General features: G+C 40.4%; 1 protein-coding gene across 3 annotated transcripts in view; it reads right to left on the bottom strand.

The window, feature by feature from the left end:
• Positions 1-809: 809 nt before the first annotated feature.
• Positions 810-16,117, bottom strand: part of Tnfaip8 (TNF alpha induced protein 8) — a 104,530-nt gene continuing 89,222 nt past the window's right edge. For all 3 annotated transcript variants that reach the window (XM_063230964.1, XM_003473192.4, XM_013156239.2), the window contains one exon: positions 810-2,391. In XM_063230964.1, the coding sequence (XP_063087034.1) occupies positions 1,826-2,326 (501 nt within the window). In that variant the 5' untranslated portion in view covers positions 2,327-2,391 and the 3' untranslated portion in view covers positions 810-1,825. The remainder of the gene's footprint in view (positions 2,392-16,117) is intronic.

The raw sequence follows: 16,117 nt of genomic DNA, 5'->3' as shown, positions 1-16,117 counted from the left end.
GATGGGTGACTGTGCTCCTCACTGCCTTCCCAAAGATTAAGGTTCCTCCTGCTACCCTAAGCAGGCTTGACTGCCCTAATGTGCGGGCAGACCTGAATCTCTCCTTGCTGGGCCCTGCACATAAAGACAAGCAAGAAATTCATTCATCAACTGCCCACTCATTCACCTCGGCACCCACGCTCCTGACAGGCCAGTGGAGAGGATGGACCAAATCCAAAGTCTGCATCTGACCACACTCTCAACTCTTCCTTATGAGGAAAAGAGAGCCAGCCGAAGGCTGCTGAACTGCATTCATGTGCCATTTGGCAAGTTGTGAAGCTCAAGGGACCACTTCTGCAGCCATCAAGCTATCGTTATAAAATCTGACAATCACTGACTGACTCCGGGATGTGCAAATGTTAATTTTAGCTCTAACCTTAGTGTCAGGACTTACTGTCAAACATGGAGATACTTTCTGTCTTTACCACTTGTCTCAGCCAAGCAGATGAGGGGATCTGAGAAACTGACCATCTCTCTAGGCTGTGATGATTAAAGCAGAATCTTGACTTCTGGAATTTTTATTCATGTGATCTTTCTGGTGACCTATATTTTAATGTCAGTATTCTGGGAAGCAGGTAAGCTTCAGGGCAGGGAGTACTCTTTATCACAGACACAGTGACAATGAAATATTTAATGCTGTGGATGGGTCTGTTACTTCCTAGACAATATAACGGTCAGCAAGTTTTTACCTCTTTTTATAACATAAGCAAATGCCTACTTAATCATTCGCACACCAGAAGTTACCCAGGAAAAAACCACACTCAAACGACTTAAAATGCAAATATTCTTTGGTTTACTTATCAAATAGCACTTAATGAAATACCAAAACCTTATCAGTTAAATAAAAAGTGGCATTATTTATCAAACCTTTCAAAACACTGAAATGTATTCATCTTTATGGGCATGTTCTTTAGCAGTATCTTTTCTTCCCCTTTGTCCTTCAATCACCTGAATTCTTTTAATGAGTCCATCTCTGAAACAAAGGTTTCTTAATTCTACTTGCTTTCTGTTATGCCCATATCAGACTAATCTAGATTTTCTCTCTTGTCTCTTACACACGAAAGAGAGGTTAACTTGGAGATTTACGTGGCACATTTTCAGGATGATAGCAAAGCAAGCCCTAAGGCAAGCATTGCAAGGCAATGAGACACTGTTACAGTTTGAGAATTTAAGCATCACTGTTGGTAATGCAAAGTAACACTCATTATTATATTGGACATGTTCATAATGTCTAGTATTATTTATTTCCACAGTTTTGATTTCAGAATACACAGTTTTCTGAGGTTCAGTGTGACTGCCTCAGATGTAATTCTTAAATGTCAATGACACAGCATTTAACAAAATAATCAAGGGTAAACTTGAATATAGAACTGTTTCAAAACAAGCAATAATAGCAAGAAAAAGCTACTGGCTTTGGAAAAAAGGTACATATAGCTAGTAAGGAACAAAAAAGAATGTGTAGCCTTGTACATATTAGCCACCAACACAACAATTGCGCTTTAAAAAAAGTCAGAGTTTGAAGCCACCCTCACTCTTCTTTGTGTAACTCTACATTTGCATTCATATTTTCCCATGATCTGGTACGTATTAAGAAACTACTATCCAGAACTTTTGGCAATGTTTTTCTTCAAATCAAACAAGCCTCATAAAAAGCACTACTATTAATGCCTGACAGTTAAATTGGGCAATCCTGAAATATGTGTGATCTTTAGAACTCTTTATTCCTTCATGAATTAGCAGTGTCCCATCTTCAAACAAATCACAGTCACGGTCTTAATTCACTGGCTCATATGTTCTCTTCATCCAACATTTTGTTGATGCCATCACAAAGTTTTTGTAAGTGAGGTTTAAAATTTCCAAAGGGATTATACAGAGCAGCCAAAAATTCACAATCTGAAAAATGATCAAAGACGTTATTGACCCGTCCATGTGACTTGGCGGTGAGGTGCCGCTGGATGATCTGGTGGAGCATCTCTCTGCATTCATTTAGCAGCTTGGACAACACATTCCGGTCGAAGGTGTACTCCACCTGGTGGAAACTGACCACGGTCATGGCAAGTTGGTGAACCTTCTTCTTGAACTTCTCCATCAGTGCAAGCTCCTCCTGGTTAAACTGGCTGTTTCTGTACAGAATGGCCAGCTTGATGACTGTCTTGATGAGGTGTTTGATGACCCTCTCCGCCTCCTTTTTGTTCTGGGTATACTCCTTGGTCACTCTGTAGAGCTCATCCAGCACCTCACTGCTTGTGTCATCAATCAAGGTGGTGGCGATGGATTTGGACGCCATTTTGCCCAGGATCTTCTTCTGTGCCTGCACGGCCAGGTTTTTGGAATTGAAGACATCTGTGGCCACTGATGGGCAAAGAGAAATCATAAAAGATCAGTATTGAGAGAATCACACTAAAAACCAAATATTAGGGACTGTTTTCTCATTTCCCCACTGTTTGCAGTTTGCCTCCTGTCTCCTGATGTCTCTGTTCAGAAAAAAATATTTACAAGTTTTTCAGTATTTCTGAAACTATGTTCTTATTTGTGGGAATTAACATGTTGATGAGTAACTCAAATATTTTATACCTTCTGCTATGTAACCAATACTTTCTTTGGAAACTAAAGTTGGTAACTTTCTTGTGAACAAAAATAGCACGCCTCATGAGGTGATAAGATTTAATGAAATTTTTAACTAATTTAACTTTGTAAAATTCATTAAAAACACAAAACCATGTTTATACCTGTCCCTTGGACAACAGCAACCCATAGCAATTTCAAGAAATTCATTTAAATGAAAAAGATAAATGGTAAAGTCATGATATTAAGATGACAAATTCATAAAAACAAATCAAAAGGAGATCCTTGTTTCACAATCCAGTTGCAAAAGATCAAATTGCCTAAAACACTGGCCAATGGCGTCCTAACTGCCTTGAATTTTAACTCTTAAAAGTCAAGTTTTGGAAGGAAATATTCGTTGGGGACTTCATTGCCATTTGCTAGGTCTGATGAATTGGCTCACCGTCCTCTTTTAATTGTTTATACTTTGTGGAAATAACCACATTTCAATAGCTAATGAAACATGCTACCTGAAAAACACACTTTGAAATGGTGGTCCTCAGACTTTACTTTGGAATGATTGTAACTTTTATTCTGACTGATGCTTGAAATACACATAATAATATTTGTATATATTAAATACTGATGGGACACTATATGTAATGCTTCTAGACTATAGTCAGTCAGTGAAAATGCTCAGAAAGGTTTATTCCCCACCACAGTTTCCCCTGCTCCAGGCAGGTTACCATCTCAATGCTCCTCCTCTACAGCTGCACTTTACCCTTGTTCTTTTAGGGCTTAAGAATCACATTTCTTAGAGTGTCTACTCTACCAGAGAATTAGTTTAGGCTGGATCTTGTTTTGCCTTTTTGAGACAGGGTCTCACTATGCAGTTCAGGTTGGCCTTGAGCTCAGTTTGTATCGCAAGCTGGTCTCAAACTCTCAATGATCCTCCTGCCTCAGCCTCCCAAGTGCTGAGGTGACAGGCATGCACCACGATGCCCAGGTTAGGCTGGGTCTTGGAAAGTAATTATTTGGTAATGAAAGATAAAAAGCCTAAAATATAGAGACAGGAGTGAGTCTGGACATCAGTAATACAGAATTACTTCTAGTTTGGACAGCAAGCATCATTAGGAAGCAGAAAGGTAGCTGCTTCAAAGTATGGCCTAGGAGAACATGTGAGAATGACTCCTCGACTCCTCAACACCTCAGTGTGGAGCTGTCATTCAGATGGAAAAGTTAGGCAAGGTTGCATTACATGTGGAGTGTGGGTCTTGGGAAGTATGTAGAGCACTGACAGAAAGGGTTCCTGACAACCAGAAAGTTACTCACAACGTTGTCATTCGTACATGAAAGAATGTCTTGATTGAACTAGAAATGCTCACAAATGCCAATATTTAAAGTTCTAAAACATGAAATGAAACTGCAGAAGAAGAACTGAAATATATTTTGAGAAGGAAAAGTGAAATTGTGTGAAAAGTAGCCCACTCTATGAAGGTCCCTAACGTTTGAAAATATTCAGTAGTCGTCTATTTCTATTCTCATTTCTACAATAACTTGATGTGATTTTAATTCATACCAAAGAATTTGTGTCAAAAGAAAGGTACTTGTGTGGTTAACGTAACTATATAAAGACCAAAGACGATCTTCCTCTTAGAACACCTGATACAAACTTCAACAGATAAACCGGATTTGCACAGGAAGGGTACCCAGTCACTTCCAGATCACAGCAAATAACTAGGATTTCTACAATGTATTTTAGGTAAGGTTGAAAGGTTTTTCTGTTGTTAACCTTCAGAACATGGCCCAGCCAGGGTTCAGGGGTGCTTCTCAGATTGACCCACTGCGCTGGGAAACTGTGACACCAGGGACAGAGGCGCTCAACAGCCTCCTCAGGACCATGGCTCTAAGGCCGGATTTCAAATCTGCACCACGTCAGCTGCTTTTCTTATTAAATCTCAATGTCCTGTTTAATTTCAAACAAAAACAGAAACAAGAACTCTACGGCACAGCACTTTAACTTCCTGCAAAAGAGGGCAGGAAGGCAAATCTTTGCCAGCTGGGCAAAACCAACCCGTTTATTGTAACAAGTCTGAACCGGAACAGGAAAGCTGATCTCCGAGGTTTCCAGATCTGGGTGAGCAGAGCTCCAAGCCCGTTCAGACATAGCACCAGGCCACACGTTCACGTTACCTCTGGATCACTCTAGGGATGGAGGGTGCTCTCCATCTACTAGGAATGCACACAAGCAGTGGATTTATTTTCCAGCGTTAGAAATGCTTTTTTTTGAGCCAACAGGGGTTGTGGCTGGCGGCTGCTGGCTAGGGATGTGAGGCCTACGATTATATGATTTTTTTTTTTCTTTCTTGCAAATTAACCGGTGCTAGCTACTCCTGCTCAGGCTCACCTGTCAGTTCCATATCCTCTACAGCCCTCTCTCAGCAGAGCTGGTGCAGCTCAGGCTGTCCTGACCAAGTTTCCCCTTTAGTCTACTCTCACCCTGGGTGTCCTCAGTGCATGGCCTCAGAAACACCTGTGTGCTCATGACTCTCACGGTTATAACCCAGCCTTGAGCTCTTTCCAAAAGCACCTCCTCTGCATCTCTTCCTTTGTGACTCTTCAGGGGTCGCAGGTGTGCCTGGTCCAGAGCTGAAACCCTGACCCCTTCCTCAGCAGTGCTCCTCCCCTCCTCAATACCTGGGGAAGAGCATCCCTTCTGGCCCTTGCTAACCGGGAGGTCACTGGTCATCAGGCCTCCCCTTTCTCGGCCCATTACCAAGATTCCCATTTTATCTTCTCAGTTCTCTAAATCCTCCCCACTTACCTCCATCTCCACAGACATATCTAGTCTAACCTCTTTTCTAATCTCTTTTCATCAGCAGCAAGTTTTTAAAAATGCAAATTAGAAAATGATACATCACTTAAATTGTTTGCTAATGATTCACACCGCCTTGTTTCTGAAAGCCTCTTCTGAAAGTCATTTACCTAGAATTGTTTCTACTTCTTCCCATGAGGATCAAGCTCTGAAAGAGCAGAAACCATGTCTGTCTTGTTCACAGTGACATCTGGCATAGGGGACCCTGCCACACAGGCAGAGGTGATGCCAGTGTCCCATCACCAAAACACTTCTCAGTGAAAACACACTGGCCTACAAAATGAGAATTTTAAGTACATGCATGAGTGTTTGTTTATTTTAAAGGGAAATAGGTTTTTGTTTTATCTCACTAAATATGAGGTCTTCTTCCCTGCGAGTACAGTTCAGAGTGTGGTTTCTTTTACAAACATCCCACCAGATCTTTTTTTTTCACCAGGTCTTTTAAAGAGGAAAGATTTGCTGTGCATAAAGGGAAAACATTCAAGAACAATCATAGAAATATTTTAAATCAAAGCAAGACATAACACTTCCGACTTGAACTGTTTGAATACGCAGAGTTTAAATGTGTTTAAATATGTGCTACGAGAATCGAGGGCAAGCCCAGAGCAGCAGTTAAGATGTGCACCGATGCTCCCCAATAAGAAGCTGTTCAAAGTTCCCATTCATTCCTTTACCCATTAAGATAAACTCATTTGCCTTTAGAAATCAAAATGTAAACTGCTGATTAATGAAAAACTGATGTTTTTCATCAAGAACATCAAGTACAAAGAATTATCACTGTGTTACAATTACCATGATTGTCTCATAGGAAAATGGGAAGCTGATGTTATTTTATACCTTACTTTACCTCCTTCTCTTACTGGTTTATATTACCACTGCTCATCAATGTTTGCTGTAAAGCAAACCAACATTCAAGGAACCCCACTTGTAGCATCAACACTTACAAAGTTGGAGATAAATAGTGGTAAAAAAATATGCTGACCCACAAATACAAGAAAAAGTAACAAAGGAGAAGAAAATAAAGGGAAAGTCTTTTAATAATATTATTAATAAAATACTCCAGTTTTATGAAAATTAACAAATATGCCCATAACTGCTCCTACTGAGAATCTGCTCGTGATACATAGTGAAGTACTCAAGTCATTTCCTTTACTACCTCACTGGAAAATACGTAATTTTTCACCCAATGAATTTGTTGTAGCTGCAATTGTAAACAGTGTCTGCAGAGGGACATGTCACCACACACTCTTGCCAAATTAAATCTGATCCACTGGGCCCAGTATTAGGGAAGTTGGAAAAGAAAACAATCTGAAGAGCATGCCTGGCTGCTGTGATCTGTTAATAAAATTTCTTTAAACAATTACACAAAACCTTAGCTCTCTTGCATCTGAGTAACTCCAAATCTATGTGGAACTTGGTAACTTTGGTGATGAAAACTGGAACTAAACGTAAGTACCGCAGGAGTAATACTCAGGCTCAGAGAGAACCCTGCCACACTGAATTCTGGCCACAGTGCAGAAGAAAAGCAGGGAACACGGATGAGTGGTGATAGGGCTGGACACCAGCCTCTGCCCTCACTGCCCCAAAGTAGGATATCAGTGGAAGAAAGGGAACGGAGGGCAAACCAGCGCCCAACAAGGAAGTGAGAGAGAAGGAGGGGGGAAGAGAAAGAAAGACAGTGCGGTGTGTGGGCACAGGCTTCTTACTGCCAACAGAAGCAGCAGGCACCAAGGGAGGGGTGCAGGCACCAAGGGAGGGGCGCCAGCCCCAGCAGGTCGAAGGCTATGACTCAGGTAGCGAGCTGGGGCAGGCTCTGTGAGCCTCAAATTGTATTTACCTCCCACAGATGGAGAACACACAGTCTCGGGAGAATCAGTACCCTGGGACCCTTGAGCTGCCTTTTCCTGATCTCGGGTGACAAACAGCCACTAATCCGACCCGCATCGCCACAGTGCCAAGCTCAGTCACCCCTCGCTGTCTGACATGGACTACAGAAATACATGCTTAGTTAAAAAGGCAAAACCCTAATGAATGCATACATATCAGGGAAACTGGTGACTTAAAATATTTTTGGGTTTATTTTCCTAGAGCACTAGGAATTATCAAACAAACCCTTTCTGGGTTCTTTTTCTTGTCCTACACTCAGCTATTTTACAAAGCTCTGAATTGTATAAAATTCATGCTATAAACAGCAATGCACAGCTACAAAGTCTGCTTGTGCAGCTGTGGCAGGCTCTGGATTTTCTTGTTTGGCCGTGCATTGCTCTCAGGAGTCTCCCTTGAATCCTAAGAGATCATGAATTCCCTCATTAAGAAAACTATTTGATACATTTAATTTGCTTTTGTACAAGTCATGAGTTTATCTTCCTAAAACATATACCCTTCAACATGTATTAGAATTCTTTCCTAAAAATATTTGAAGTACAAAGATTGTGGTTCCAGCCTTTAGTGTAGGACCCTTTTTCACTGGCAACTAACTCTTCCAGAGTGCTGAGAAGTACAGCATATTCATAAAAGTCCAAAGAGTCTGTAGTTAACAGTTTCATGAACTACTGTGTGTTCAGGGATCTTCTTATGCTGTTTCCTCACCCAAAAGCTTAGGATAATAATTCTCATCCCTTGGCACTGTTCCAAAGACACCTGAAAGTGTCACATGATCCCTGTCACACAACAGCTTTCTCCACAGCTTTGTTTAAAGAACACAGTTAATTAAACTTCTCATGCATTCTGTCACCCTTTAGTACTAATCTCATTTGATCAAAAGCTTCTGAAAGTGTTATGGAACTGAGAAATGCAAAGTGCCCCATGGTGTGTGAAAACAGAGGCTTCCCATTGTTCAGCTAGTGAGGTATTACTTCCTTTTCCATGATGACATTTAAAAATATAATATATTTAAAGTCCTTTGAAGGCAGTTTCTTTTTATAAGGTGTTGAACCTCTCCTCAGCTAGTGTCAGCTCAAGGACTGACAGGTAGTGAAGGGTATTTTGTCTAGAGGAAACTGGTCCATTGAGACTGGAATTGAAGCTGACCACAGAAACACAAAAGGGGAAACAGTTTCCACATCCGTGCAAAGCTGTGTGGCAGGGGCAAGATGCAAATGAAAAAGGCCAAAAATAAAGCCCAAGGGAAAACCCTCAGCTCAAGTCACTGCAGCTGGCAAGCCCACTCTGGAGAGGAGAGCTGTGGTCTGTCTCTCACAGCAGCTCCTCGAGCCTCCTGGCAAAGCAGCACAGGCCCTAGGGTAGTGGGGGAAGCCACTTGGGAACACCAGAGATGGAAACAAAAGGCTCAGAGCCATCCAGGGCTGTGTGCGTGGGTGCAACTGCACTTCTTTTGAAACTCAAGTTTCCTCCTCTGCTGAGTGGGGGCTGGTTCAAGCTGGCCTGGCTTACAAGTTACAAATGTGAAACAGCAGTGCCATGCTAGGCTCCTGACAGACCACAAATGTGCTCCTTGAGTTTTACTGTCTTACCACTTGAAGCAGAGAAGCAGAAATTCGGATCCACTTGCACTACACTCTCGATACTAAATTTTTGGCATATTCTATTTGCTAAATTTGTGGATCAGAAAATTAAGACCTGAAGAAAATACCCAGAAACCTTTCCTGTTAATCTTAAACTGCTTTTGTTGCTTTAATTCTACAATTTCTTTACATGAGTTTGGCGTTAAATGGATGTGCTTTATTCCTGTGATTCTGTTTCATATGATTTGGGAAATACAAGACGTTTGAACTGCATTGGCGTCATGTTAAATGCTATCTCTGCTCTTCCCATCAGTCTGCCCTGGGATTCATGGGATGCCTCATTTGTTGTCTTCATGTGTGATAAGACATTGCTATTGCTTCTAAGCAGGCCCAGAACTGCAAGCCAGTTTGGCGATGTTTGCATAAAGTGGTACATTTGCATCCTCAAGAATGTCAGTTTCATAAACACTAGACACAAGCCTCAGAAAAAAATTAATTTTGTGGCTACCCAAAATCAGAGCAAGAGGTTTATGGCCACAAGAATCCTTTGACTGCTGTAGCTAATAAAGATGATGACAATGATAATAATAAATAATAACAATAGCAACTACCATTTTAAAAAGTCTTACATTATCTTCAGAACTGCCCCAAACTTGCAGTACCTTACTGAAGCTTCATTCAACCCAAAGGGGAAGATTAGACTCATTTTAGAGATTAAGAAACTAAGATTCAGAAAAATTAAGTTACATTCTCAAGCTCACACAGTAAGTAAATGGAAGAGATCGACTTGAACTTGCATGGTACAACTACAAGCTATGCTTTGAACAAACATACAATAATGAGCTTTAGGAAGAAGTTTTCTGAAAACACGTCTGGTAAAGGAGATTAAAGGACACTAGATCTTCCTCAGGGAGGAAATAGATGATAAGATAGACCAACCTAGCAGGACTTGAAACTGTGCATTTTGGGAAGAATCTGAGCAGTTTTAAGACACCTTACAATTTAATTTTTAAAAATCATATACTTGCATTGTTCCAAAAAAAAAAAAAAAAACCCAGAACATAAATATATATGAAATGAAAAGTCTTTTTCTCAGCTTTGCTACTTATTGCACTGCTGTGATCACAATCTTTGCTTCTGAAAGGCAACAACTGTTCCTAGATTGTGGGCCTCCTTTGAAGAGTCCCATTCTCTGGACAAAAACACATGCAGAAATACTGAGCAGTGCAAGGCTGCAAAGGTTGCCATTCTTAACAAATAAGACAGCAAGTAGGTGCCCCTGAGCTTTGAGGCAATGCATGCTAAGATTAGGGTAATGATACAGTTTACACCCCAGTAGGACACTTTAAAAGAGGTGCTGGCTGTGATCATATCATGAAAACAGACCTGGGACTCTCCCAGGATGCTGATTGAGTAAGAAATGATCAAAAGTAAGGATATAACCAAATATTTAGGATTTGAGTAATTTCTTGGCAAAGAGTATTAGCTAGTTTTACAACTATATTGAAAACAAAATCAAACAATTAGTCCTTCAAGAAGTTAAAAGTAATCGTATGGAGGAAAAGTTCTTGGCACGCTGTGGGTACTGAAGTTTCTTTTAGAGATGTGCAAAAGGCATTAATACTAAAGGTGTTGAGGATTAATGCAGTTTAAAAAACGTTTTAAATTTACTTATCTAAATTCTCCAAACTAGCAACACAGAACCCAATCAACAATGTAGAAAAGGTTAGTTTCCTAAAGACAGTTCCATGAAGCTGGATTTATTTACATAGTTTTCTTAAGAATATAAAGCCTTTCCACTGTCTGTATAATCCAATCTTTCACTCAAATGTAGAGGAAATTCTCCAAACCGCCTTGTGATTTTCTATATTTTTCCACCCCAGGTTCTCCCTCTGTGCTAGAGGCCCTGGCACCTGATGAATATTTACATTCATGTAACAGAAAACCAGCAACACATTTTAAAATCCAGCACATTATAGAAGGTTCAGCCTCACAGTGGCATCAATAGTCAACTCTATCAACATATACTTGCTGGTCTCGTCAGGCTGCTATGGCCACGTAACAGAAAACCCAACAACAAACTTAAAGCCGAAATGTGCATAGTGCTCTATAGTCTGTACACTGCTTTATTAGTGCTAACTTTCACCTGCATGTCTGATTTGGTCCTGAAATTACTAAGTTACAAAGGAGAATCAAGAGCTAAGAGATTTACCTACTATAATTAGAGGCAAACTTTCTGGGTGCTCCAGGCATTTGACAAGGAACCTCTGACTCACAGATACATGACTGGATTTCAAAACCCATCTGTGAAGTCCTCCAGGGTAGTTGGGAATTAAGAATCCTGCCCAGCAACGCACTTGTGTATCAGAAACCAGGGGACATGTGCAGGCCTCACAAATCTTAGAAATAATTTAAACATAAATCATGGATAGTGAGTAGGTTTCTTAAGAGGATTTGCAGGTGAAGGGTGAAAAGACTAGGTGATAAGGATTTCTTTTTATAACACTGGTTATTTAGTCACCGACTTCAGGAAGCTACATTTGGATACCAAAATCTTCCTTTGTTTCTATGGAATATGTAAACTAGATCAGAGAGAGGTGGTAAAATTGTTAAATCTACAAAGATCCTAGGAAAAGGTGAACTTGAATTCTTTATACTAGTGTGGAGCTTTACCTATCAAACATTTAATGAAAAAAAAAGACTTCTCTCATTCATTCATTACTTAACAGAACATTCTGAGATAGTCTTGCAAAATAGTTCAAGTTAGCCTTGAACTTGTGCTCCTTCTGCCTCAGCCTCCTGATACTAGGATGAATATAGCGCCACACCTACCTACTCAATAATTCTATTGAGCACAACCCTGTGTCAGAGAATGTGCCTGTTCTTGGGGAACTCAGATTTCAGGAGACCTGTGGCACAGAAATGTACAAAGATGTCCAGGAGTGATAAAGCAGTGATGGCCAACTTTGCAGAGCTCTCAATGGTAACGGCCTGCTGCGGCTAGTGTGCCATGGGCTCTCGTCACCCACTGTGACACAGGCTGTGGCAAAAGAAGGACTGAGATGAAGGGAAGCTCTGTCCTTCAACCTGGGCAGCAGGGGAGGCCTCTCTGAGAAAGTGACACTGAGCAGAAGCCGCATGGAGAACCACCCCAGCTGCTGAAGCCTCCAGCATGTCCCAAGCACCCCACCTGCCACAAAGCCTCCCTGCCTGACGGCTGGTCCAGAACTCTACTCATCACCAACTCGCAGTGAGAAGAAGAAGACAGGAGGCAAAGGGAGTCAGTACTGTTTTTATAAAACACAACCAAAACAAGAGGCTACAAATATATTACTGTTAGTTGTATACCATATTTCAGATACTCTTACATAAGAAATGAAAATTCCACTATAATCTTTTGAGAAGAGCTTATTCTAAAAGAATCATTTAATAAATAAAGATCTTTTTCTTCCTTTTTTTTTTTTTAGAGTATAGATTTGTTTTTAAGATAAAAAGGCATATTTTTAGGATTAATAAGAAACTGGCAATGTTAAAAGATATAAACTTGGGGCTGGGGATTTAGCTCAGCGGCATAAGCGCCTGCCTTGCAAGCAGGCAGTCTTGAGTTCGATCCCCGGTACTGATAAAAAGGAAAAAGACAAAAAAAAAAAAGTATATATATATATATATATATATATAAACTTGATTTTTCTTTGTTGGTTCAGAAAAAAATGCTGAAAACTAAATTATGACATCAATTGTATATTTTGGTCTTATTGAAATGGGAGAATTTAAAATTATATTTAGAACTAAAAGTAATAAGGTACCCAAGAGCCAGAAAGACAAATAATTTGTTAAAAATATTTATAATCCTTTCATGCTGATGACACATAGTTGGTATATTAAAACTCATTTTTCAATTAAAGAAAATAACTAAAAAGACCATAGCAGTCTTTCCTTTTTAAGAACTGAAAAACATTTCCCTATATTTATTAACTTGCTGTCTTAGAGATGGATTACTTCCCTGATGGTAGATGTTTGGCAGAGAACACAACTGACCAATTTTGTAAAACTCGTGTCTGAACCACTTTGGGGTCATTCAGCGCCCCAGTAACAAGCCCACGTCTCTCGCTGTCTCTCGCCCTCTCTCTCCTGCTCTCTTAAGGCTGGACAAAGCTACAGAGACCACAAGAAAGGAAGAGACCTGAGGGCGAGCTCACGGTCACCTGCTCCCTGTAGCAAGATACTTTGTGTTGGCACTGTCAAAAGGAACAAAGAACAATCCCTGTATTTAGAACAAGGCTTAAGAACTCTTGGCTAGTACTGATTTGGCTTGGCTCCATATTATGCTATTGTTTCCTTAACTGAGATAAAATTCACATACGATGAAATCTATCACTGTAACCATTTACAAAATCTACAATTCAGTAGTTTTTACTGTTTTTCCAATGTAGTGCGAACATTAACGCTTGTAAACTGAGGGGGAGAGTAGAAACACAGGTCCTCTCCAACTTCCCACCTGGCCAGGCCAGCATTTGGGTGATTTCTTGACCCTTAGTCACCCAAGTGGAACGACCTCAAGCCATTCTGAAGCTCTTGGCTGTGGGGCTTGGACATGAGACTCGGTGATTCCAGAGCTGTCAGCCCTGGGCTCCAGGGTAGCTCAGCTGAGGGAGGGAGCCCCAGCTGCAACTCTCCCCTAGACAGTTGGGCTTCTGGCTTCTGTCAGTTCCTTTACCACTTATCCCTCAACAAGCTTTGCATTTCCACTGCAGAAACCTTGCTGAACTCTCTGTTCATCAGAAATCCATCCTTCCTATCCTTGAGCCTCTATCCCTACGGCATCCCATCCTTATTTGCATGGTATTCTACTATTTGTTTTTATTTTCCTATGGTTGCTTAACAGATTTTATTAAACAGTAAGTTGGGCCAGGGATTTAGCTCAGTTGGCATAAGCACCTGACTGGCAAACGCAAGGTCCTGAGTTCAATCCCCGGTACCACAATAAATAAATAAACAAACAAACAAACAAACAAACAATAAGTTACTTAGAAAAGAAACTATATATTCTACGTAGTTAGAAATTGGTACTACTCCTATATCATAATCAGAAAAATCACTTTTTTAAATCATAAAAAATGAACTCAATGATAAAAAATATCAATGCTATTACCTGCTACCAGATATTACTGCCTGACAAAGGTCATGAGAACCACATTAACTTGTGTGATATGAAAAAAGGAGAATTTTTGTGACTAAGATGGTTAAGACCACACAGTTCCAAGCATGGAAACTGAGAGGCACTGATCTTGTCTTGTCATGGTGATTTAACATGATGTCTTGGGTCTCCTACAGTCCTTTACTCATAGCATCACAGGCCCCATGTTTAGGGAAACAAACAAACACATCCCTTCTGAAGCTTCATGCTGGCAGTACCATCCACCTCAATAGTTCTGCCTCCACCATCTCAGCCGCAGAGTCCTTAACCTTTCTGACCCAGATGTACCATTCCCTTAAAATGTACTCAGTGTACTCAAGGGCGTGTCTGGCAACCCCTACCTTGAAAACTCCCAAGGAAAACACAGGTCTCCTTCCTAAAGGCTTCTGCTGCTAGCTCTTCACTAACACCTCATGAGATTCCTGTCACACTCCTGTTCTGACTTCCCTGGTGAAGAGTTTAGAAGTGACTTTTAAAAGTCCCAAGCCAGTTTCTGAAGAATTGACATGTGGCCTACTGGATAAACTACATAGTTAAAGGAAAAGCGAAAAATACCTGTAGCCTTCTGTTCTTTCTTACATTTTGGGGAATTGCAGAACAAAGATACAGCTACTATTAGGAGCTCATACCTGCTACGTTGCTAAGGGCTGCCCTGTTTACAGTAGTTTTGAAGGGAAGTGTGTGCAGTTCTCAGCCTGAGAAGGGTGGAGGTAGGAGGATGTAATTTCTAGGTTTTACTTCTGGGGTGGACAAAGGGACAGAAGACCTTTTCTGATGACACCAGGTGTCATGCAAATGCAAGAATCTGCTGACATCACCATGGTCAATGTGAGACAAAGCTCTCTACTAACAGATAAAAACTGTGTTACCACAGCTTTTTTTTTAAGTGTGAGAAACTGAAAGAGTGAATAAGGCCTCAGATACTATGAGATAGAAATTGTTCAAAGGGAAAGTTGAACTAGGATGGGGGAGATGGGAAAAGATGGAAAGAAAAAAAGAAAAAGCAAGTCAGTTATACTATTAAAGTCTCTTAATGCATTGAAAAGGAAGGTTTGTGCTAATATTGATTGGTGAAAATTTTAATGCCCATATTTTGTACTCTGAATAACTGCTTTAGAAATGACAATATGCAGTGTATTAACTATTGTTTTTCTCCTATTGTTTTATTATAAAATTTTGTTTTATCTTTTTTTCATAAAATAAAAAAAAAGATTTAAAATAGAGATACAGTTTCTGGTGGTCAGTTTATTAAGGTACCTGCATTAATATTCTAAAAGGTGGAGTTCCAGTAAAGTTTGCATGCATTGTATATAGATGTCTAGGTTATAAGGCGAAAATATAATTTCACTCAGTCAAATGATTAACTAAGTTTATGTCTTTGTCCTTGGGAAATATTTTCCATCATATTCAGCAGTTATTTTACATTAGGATTTGATAAGAGCTTCCAAATAAATACTGTTTCTAAGGAGAAAGACAACACATATTATTAAAACTTTCTTGATATTATTTCTAATATTCTCATTGTTATAAAAAGGCAGGAAGTATCTGTTTGTTTTGTGTTGCTAAAACAAAATGCCCAAGGCTGGGTACTTTCTAATGAAAAGAAGTGTATTCTAGCTCAGAGTTTTAGAAGCTACAACAGGCTGGTGGGGGCCTACAGATGCACCCCAATGTAGTGATGATGACTCACAGGGTGACCACATGTGAGACAGGAAGCAACATGTGCAGAGGAGGACAAGGACACAGAAGGCCTCACTGCCTAATGACCTGTCCCACATGGCCCAGTCCGCTTCTGGGAAGTGGGTGGCATTAATCTTTTCTGTGGGCTGGGTCTTCACAGCTCAATTACCTTCAGGGGACTCATCTGGTAAAGGTCCTACAGCTCTCAGTACTCCAGCACTGAAAACCACACCTGTGCACACCAACATTCGGAAGACAAAGTGTATCCAAACCACAGCAGTGTCTCAGAAGAATCCTAACACTATCTCCACAATGGTA

Source organism: Cavia porcellus, unplaced genomic scaffold, assembly GCF_034190915.1.
Source record: "Cavia porcellus strain 051 isolate PalLab524CR breed Dunkin Hartley unplaced genomic scaffold, mCavPor4.1 scaffold_19, whole genome shotgun sequence".
In the NCBI taxonomy this organism is placed as follows: domain Eukaryota; kingdom Metazoa; phylum Chordata; class Mammalia; order Rodentia; family Caviidae; genus Cavia; species Cavia porcellus.
This window is presented reverse-complemented; position numbering and strand designations above follow the sequence as displayed.